Source organism: Sphaeramia orbicularis, chromosome 18 (assembly GCF_902148855.1).
Source record: "Sphaeramia orbicularis chromosome 18, fSphaOr1.1, whole genome shotgun sequence".
Classification (NCBI taxonomy): Eukaryota; Metazoa; Chordata; class Actinopteri; order Kurtiformes; family Apogonidae; genus Sphaeramia; species Sphaeramia orbicularis.
In genome coordinates, this window is record NC_043974.1 from 19938370 (window position 1) to 19946912 (window position 8543).

An 8543-nucleotide genomic window follows, 5' to 3' on the forward strand; every position below is an offset into this window, starting at 1 on the left:
CCACAAACCCACCGGAAACTAGGATTTGGCACAAAAATAATCTTGTAAACGGTTTATTTACTTAAAACCTTTCTATTTCTGTTGTGCCATTGTTTTAGTCATTTCTATAAATTTGAGACTTTGCCTTAAACCCAGCCACTCTAAATTTGGCATAATGCCAGCTTTATTTGGGTGTCCCGGGGCTCTGAAACTATTAAATTATGTTTTAAATTTTAGCAGTTAAAAAGTGTTAATATGTTAGCTAGACCTGCACATTAAATTGTTAGTTAACATTGTTATTCCCAGAAAGCTTGGGAACGTCTTCTAGATGATTAGACGGCGTTGTGACCCTGCGGAATCAAACTGAGCTGTCGGGCAACAGGAACCAGTTACGACGACGTGCTAACGAGTTAGCCGGATAGCTACAGCTATCTGGTGTTCGCGGCGGAGGCTATTTGTATATGATAAAGAATAATAGTTCTGATAATATTTAATTTTATTTTAGTTTAGTCATCCAGGTTAATCAATTATGCCCAGCAAAAAGAAGAAATATAACGCCAGGTTTCCTCCGGTAAGTTTAAACTTTGTTGAACCGGTATTATGACTAGCTAACGCTAGCTAACTATTACTGAAAGCTAACTTCTCTAGCTTGAATGGGATTCGGCCTGTTTTGTTTCCTGCATGACTAAAGAGCGAAATAGCAAACAGTTTTCTCTAAACGGTCTATTTGAGAACAGTTACAAAGGAAACAGATTATGTGTGTTTTGCTGAAGTAACTACCAGGCGGCTTGCGTTTCGGTGTGGTGCACACAAGTTGTGCTACATTACTTTGCTAGCAAGTTCACCAATTAACGTTGTTTTTAGCAAAATATGCTAGCTGAACGTTACAATCTCCAATAATTTTGTTCTAAGTCCCTGCATAGTTGGCAAACTTAAGGGTTATCAGAATTCTAACTTTACTATCTTATCATTATTACGATAGTGGCTGATTTGTATATTTCCTCTTGCTGGTCATTTCAAACTCGTTTTATGTTTTTGGTTCTTGAATGGGTCTTCAGTTTGAGCAGAGCTTCAAGTATTATTATTAAACCTATGACATACACTGACCCTTACACAGATCTAAAGCTTGTCATTTTCTCCTAACAGGCGAGGATTAAGAAGATTATGCAGACGGATGAAGAAATAGGCAAAGTGGCTGCAGCAGTACCTGTTATTATTTGTATCCTTTTCAACACCTGTCTTGTGCAAGCTTCACTGTGTGGTAGATGTATCTACAATAATCTCATATTGTGATTTTTCTAAATTCCTCTGATCAAGTAAAGTAAATTAATATGCCATAAGCGTTGAAGAATGATGTGGTCCATGTTTGTAATATTAATTGTAATCTAATATTGTATCAAGATTAACCTGTTCCCTCAAACCAAAACCAGCCCCGAATGGTTTTAGTTTTAGCTGTTATCAGATGTGATTGTTCTTGGAGTCTCTGTAGTTATAGACAAATGAAATGTGTGTTTTTTAACAGAGGCAAGACCTGCTGTATCGTAATTTCCTTAACCAACATGTCAGCGAGGGCTCTGGAGCTTTTCTTGGAATCGCTGCTTACAAAAGCCTGTCAAGTCACCCAGTCTAGGAATGCAAAGACAATGACAACATCCCATTTGTTAGTTTCTGTGCTATTTTTCTCATTTTAAGTGGTCTGTATAAATGCAGTTTAATATGGTAATTGACATATTTTGCTTAAGGCATGATTGCAAATGGTAGACTTGTGTTGATTTTATGGAAAATATTAGGAAACCATTTAAATTGAAATGTGATTTTTTTTTTTTTTTTTTTTTTTTTTGTAAATACTTGAAAAAACATTACACATGGTGTTTGACTTGGATGCTAACATTTTAAAGTAAATAACTATACAGCATTATATAATGTAGAGTATCTGTTGTACTGCTGTTACATTGATCTTTTCAGTCCCAAAATATTTGTGGCTATGTAAAAAGTGCAGTTTTAAAGAAAACCATGTTTTAGGTGTCAGCATAGCATATGGGGATTTGCTGATTGAAGTGTTTGTATATATGTTTACAGAAAGCAGTGTATTGAGTTGGAGCAGCAGTTTGATTTCCTCAAGGATTTGGTGGCAACAGTGCCGGATATGCAGGGAGAGGGGGAAGAGAACCACACTGAAGGGGGAGCAGAGAAAGTCCCACGCAGGTACCTTCCTGTCATTCACGAACAGAGAAACCCAAACGTCACCAAAGAACTGAAGTGACACAAAACTAAAACATGTTTGTTTGTTTTTTTCAACTCTAAACAGAACTTTATGACTTAATTGTGATAGAAACGGATCAATGCTGGTGGAAACGATTTTTTAAAAAATCAATAAGTAATGATAGGATTGCAGTTTATTGGTATCCATTTACCGTCTCTCATTGTAACATTTTTTAAATTCTTACTACCATAATGATGAAGCAGAGCCAAACATTTAATACAACTCTGTCATGAAAACTGTAAAAAAAAAAAAAAAAAAAAAAAAATCAGTGTTAACACCTCTAATCAGAGGCATTCATTCCACCTGTCCTTCAGGCAGATTCTGCCAAACCTCATTGACTTCCTGTGAAGCCACTGATGTGAAACACCCTTGGTCAGATAATTTGTCGGTTTCCATGTGCAGTAATGTGTTAGCACACCATAGAGACATGACAACACCAGCTTCAGAAATGCTTTTATTGTCAAGGAAGTCTAATAAGTTTAAAAAGCTTCAGAACTTCAGGTCCCTGGGAAAAAGGACTGTATGTGCACACACTTAAACAGCTATTGATTTTTAGACGCACTTACTTAGGTGGTTTAACCAGTAGAAATACTCAAACTAACCCTTTTAGTGTCATATTGCTCTGCATAAGTGTCTTGTGATTTAGAGTGAAGTACTCCTCTCTCGCATCCACACCTTCACATTCAGCTGCTGATCACCACACTCCTCATATTTTCAGAATCATGCAGTGGGTGAAGTCAAACTCAGAACAGGGTGAGTTACACTGTTAATAGTCAAGGGCTTTAAATCCTGTGGAGGCTCAGCAGTATGAGGTCTGGTGAGATTTGACGTAGATTCAGGTTGAGTTTAGTCATTCGATTCATGCTGGTTTGACTCAGTCTGGTTTTATCACTTGATATACATGCTTACCATTAAATCATGTGAGATACCGCGTGTGTACTTGCTGTAATGAAGAAATGAGTCACACAGTTATCTTTTTTTTTTTTTTTAAAGCAAATTGCAGTGATGAAAGCATTATGTCTGGCACTCTTATGACGTAACTATGTTATTGCTTTCACTTTGTCCTATGCTTGTAGATGATTACCTAGGGGGAAAATGTTCCACTTGAAATCCAATATTAGAAAATAAATTGCTATATTCAGTATCAAATCCGACACCGGAGTTGCAGAAAGTTACACAGAGATTAAATGAATTAGGGGACTAATTTTGCTAAAGAATAGTTGAGTTAATCCGTATTTATATTAAAGAATTTCTAAATCCCTAACACAGATTTTCCCTTCAGTTAATACTAGCCTTGTGAAGTTGTAGTATACAAATGAAATGTTAAATAATTTCTAGTAGCAGTGTTCTGTCACATTAGATTATTAGTCATTTGTTGTAAAAGTTGGCACAATGTACAATCTCTCTGTCATCTCCAGTAGTTCAAGGCATTTAAACCTCAGCGAGCCTCTTTAGTTATATTAAAAAGTTACCACAAGCCTGAATGTCTTCTGTAATTATACTACAACAAACCATATTTGTTAAACCCCAGGAAAATGTGTTTCTAAAAGACAAAATCAGTAATCATACGGGTATTTATTTAGCTGTATGAGCAGTGCAGAAATCGTACAGACAAATTATTCAGTTGTTGACCAAGTACTTTCACATGTCATTTCACAAGTTTCCATTCTTGTTTTGCTGCTTTGTCACCAGGGGTCGAAAACCAGGGTCTGGACGCAAGAACGGAGGAGCCGGCTCTAAAGGCAAGGACAAGAAATTGTCTGGTACCGAGTCAGAGCAAGAGGTGGGAATTGATTTAGACACAGATGTCATTATCTGTGTTTGAGAACCGGCTGCTCATTTGTGTGTTAATCCATTTAAAAAAGGATGACTCTGAGGACAGCGAAACAGACGGGGATGAAGATGACGGATCTCAGTCAAGCACAAACCTGCAGGCAGCATCCAGGTTCCACAGGTACACACCCAGTGCATCTGGAACAGATAGATTAGAGATATAAATCAGTGGTGGAGTATAACCTGATAGACAGAGGAAATAGTACATTAGTTCTTAAGTACCAATTTGAGCTATTTGTACCTTAGTATTTCCATTTTCTGACACTTTATACTCAAATTCCACTGCATCTCAGAGCCAAATATTAGACTTTTATGGCACTACACTTAATTTACTGCCTAGTTTTAAGAACATTTTATTGTAGATAATAATGGATAAAATAATTCAAAGTCCAGCACATTGTTGAAGATTAAATCAGTAGTTTCTATTGCCGCGTTTCCACTACATGGAACCAGCTCGACTTGGCACAGCTCGGCTCGACTTGGCATTCCTGAAGACTGTTTCCATTACACGATACTACTGACTTTACAGTACCTGGATGTCATAGTGATGCGGTGCATTATTTTCGCGTCATCTGTTCAGAGAGTTGCTGATAAACTCGCTCGTTGTTGTCTCGTCTGAATTTTTACATCGGCCACCAAAGACTGAATCTCCTCGACCGACCATGGTGTAGTTTTGGGCTGTTATCATGTGGATTCATGTACCGCTATATTTACTGTCAACTTCCGCATCTGTTTTTGTAAAATGGTGGGTCACAGAGAAAACTGTCTGACCAATCAGCGGTCTGCAGTGTTATATGTCACGGATTAGCATCGCTTGGAACCTCGGCGGAGGTGATACCAAAAAACTAGTACCGGGTACCAGATTCCAGGTCCTTTTTTCGTAATTGAAACACAAAAAGGCCGAGTCGAGTCGAGCCGGTACCACATAGTGGAAACGCAGCATATCTGAACCTTTAAAAATCTGTGTCGTCAAAGTCATGTTTTAGATGTATGTTTTGGCAACATCAATCAAATAGGGATTTTTCTTCTGTCTAAATTTTTCGCATGTTGTAATTTCATTAAATGATTGGAGAATTAGTTCAAAAGTAAAATAAAAAAAGGAATTTTGTTTTTCTTCTCTCCGCTTCCATTAATTATTTGAACTTCAAAAACAGCCTTTTGAGAAAGATGATTATTGTTCTTTAATATTCTTAAATGAATGTCTTACATTAAGCAAAAGTATCTGTCAGTGGAGTCACCAAGTTTTGCATGGCCTGGTTTCTTACAACAGGAACAAAAGTCGAGTCCCTGAAAGACTGTTACGGATTTAATGGGGAAAATGTGTAAATGGTGCAGAGTTGTTACAGGTTAAATCCAGAATCAAAGCTTTCTTGAAATTCTTTGTTTTGCTGTGTGATCCCTTGGATTTGTCTGACCATGTGTATAACGTATATGGATATGCATTAGTTCCAGCAGCAGCTCCAACTGTAACACGTTGCAGCAGCAGCAGCACAGCTCTTCTACTAAGAATCTAATGACATCATATACCAAACAGTAATAAATCTATGAGAAAGACCAAACTACATTATGCTGCTAATAGTTCTGAACTTTGGCTTTTGTGATGCAGGATTTTTAGTTGTGAGGTGTCATGAGCGTTACACATTGCTGTACTGGTACATTATTGAAGTAAAGGGATCTGGATTCCTCTTACAGAATAGTTGATGTCTGTTGGATATTTTTACAGCCAAATACAGGATGAGGGCGCTGTTTTCCACCAAATGTGCCTGCAGAAGCCTGCACAAACTGCTCCTCACTTCACAGTGCTTTAAAATGTTTAAATCTGAAAGTAGATGAGTCATAATGCACCTCTTCCTGTGCCCCCGCAGCTCCAACACTCCCCTCCAGTACATGCACATGGGCAACATGGTGTCGATGGGCAGCATGGCCCCAGCACAGCCCCAGGGCGGCATGGCCTTCACCCCCCACCCATCCATGATGAGCGTCGCACCCCCTCCCCCAGCGCCCACACCGCACAAAAACGATGATGACGACGATGAGGACTATGATTCTTAGCTCCCTCCTCCTCTACCACCATGTACACACACACACACACACATATACACACACATTCTTTCAACTTTATTTTTGGTTTCTTAAGTTGTTCTTAAAACAGCCGCTCAAAGCAGAGGAGGGAAAGACTCTTCATCCCAGCCGGCTGACGGCTGGCTAAAACAGACACCTTAGACGCCGCCGTGGAAGACAGAAAACTGGTTGTATATTATGTGTTTTAATTTTCATTTTTTAAAAGGTTTTATTTTATTGTAGAGGAGAATCCAACCAGGATGTTTTTTAACGAGTCAGTGGTTCTATTTTGACTAATAAAAATGGCAGTCGTCACTGTTTTTTTGCCATGTGCCCCGCAGACAGGATAGGTGTGGTTTATGTTACCTCGTAGCTTTTTTCATTTGGCACTTTTCTTTTGTCCTCAGTAGTCGACGTTTCTAAGTGAACATATCAGTCGTTGTCGCTCAGACCCTCAGGTTGGCTAAAAAAGAACCAGATACAAGTCTTAGATAAAGCCTTATTCTAGCCTTTAATATTGATGCAAAGGCTTTAGGTGAGTTCCTTGCGACAGTTCAAGTATTAGTAAAGAGAACTGAGTCCTGAGTCATTGTCTTTCCCATGAAGTGTTCATTTAACTATTGGCTATGAAGCTGCGCTGTTAAGTTGTGAGCTCTACTTCCCGGCTTTGTCGCGACCTGCTAGTAGAGTCCAATTGTCAGGCTGTAACGTAAACAAGGAAGCAGGTGTATTTTTACTCTAGGTTATCGAACCGCAGCGTTTTGAATGAGTTTCTATTTTAATTCACGTTTTTATCAAGACAACTGTAACGCTCCCTGACCACCGTTGTAATCAGGTTAATGATTCGTTACCGCGTCTTCAAACCTTATTCTCTTTTCTAAAACGACCTGTTAATATTATTTTATACGAGAACAAAATTCCCCCCGAAATCAGAAGCGTACTGTGAGTCTCGGACCATGGCTTTGTTTTTAAAGTTGTCTCCTTCGTCCTTACCCTGGTCCACTCTAATTTCTATTCCGCCAACCCTCCCATTTGTTGTTCTGTTACTCCTTTACCATCAGCATTATTTGCCCCTCGTTTTAGATTGTTTTAAACGTATCTATTGGAAGCAGAGATGGGGCTCCCATTCATGTGTCAGTCTGAGTATGAAATGTTTCAGAATAGACAGTTGAAGTTGACACTGTATTGTAAACTTTTAACATTCTTTTTATTTTGTATGGGTGAAATAAAATTCATATTTCAATTAAAAAAAAAAACAATGCCGATTGTGCTTGATCTTTTCTGTATCAGAGAAAATAGCCTCAGATGTTTTACCCATCAAATAAACCTGCAACAGTTGTTTGTCTTTGTTCAGTGCCTCGGAAGGGGCAAAACCTGATTCTTGCCGCGTTTCTAAGCAGAAAATTTTAACTTTTATTTTTCAATTTCACAGCAGTGCAACACCTTTGTAGTTCTGAATCTGTCCTCTGATGTCTTGCATAGTTTTTCTGAAAAATAGTGTTCATTATTTTGGGATAAAACACACAGACTCCCACAGGAGCAGCTCATTTAACCCATAAAGACCCAGCACTACTTCTATATCAGTTCCCAAATGAAATTTTCTCCTTTCTTAAGTGGTTTATCACCATCTATTTGTGATATTATCCTCTGTATTTTGTATTTAATTTACTGATCATATAGATCACAGATGTCAAACATGTGGCCCGGGAGCCAAATCTGGGCCACCAAAGGGTCCAATCTGGCCCTTGGGATGGATTTGTGAAATACAAAAATTACACTAAGATATTAACAATTCTTTTAGTTCAGGTTCCACATTCAGACTAATTCAATCTCAAGTGGGCAGGATCAGTAAAATACTATCATAACATATAAGTAACAACAACTCCAAAATTTTCTTTTAGTGTAAATACATGAAAATATTTACATTTACAAAGTATGATTTCGCAAAAAATGTGAATAACCTGAACAAATATGGACAACCTGAAATGTCTTAAGAGAAAGACAATTTTAACAAGATTGTGCCTCTTATTAAATGATTTGTGTATTTGCAGATCCACTGTGATCTGTAAGTTATAATATACGTACGTGTGTAAACGATAAACTGAGGCAGAATATTGTTAAAATCACACTTATTTTTTCATTTTTTTTCATGTAATTCACATCTTTTGAAAGGATAGTTTGTAGATGCAAACCTTTTTATGAGGTAATTTTACTTTTTTCCACTCTAAAACATAGAAAAAAGTTTGGAGTTGACATTATTTCTATATTATTATGGTATTATTTTACTGGTCCGGCCCATTTCAGATCATATTTAGCTCAATGTGACCCTGAACTAAAATAAGTTTGACACCCTTGATACAGATGTTCATAAAAGCTCCGATTAAAGTTGAGTTATATCAAAAGCAGA

The 8543-nt window shown here is 37.7% G+C and overlaps 1 protein-coding gene across 1 annotated transcript; it reads left to right on the forward strand.

Moving 5' to 3' along the window:
* The first annotated feature begins 374 nt into the window (after window positions 1–374).
* Window positions 375–7395, forward strand: drap1 (DR1-associated protein 1 (negative cofactor 2 alpha)). The gene is made up of 7 exons (XM_030161893.1): window positions 375–550; window positions 1126–1198; window positions 1546–1639; window positions 2059–2184; window positions 3935–4025; window positions 4108–4196; window positions 5941–7395. The coding sequence occupies exons 1-7, from the start codon at window positions 509–511 to the stop codon at window positions 6125–6127; spliced, it is 702 nt and encodes a 233-aa protein (XP_030017753.1). The 5' UTR covers window positions 375–508; the 3' UTR covers window positions 6128–7395.
* Window positions 7396–8543: the final 1148 nt, after the last annotated feature.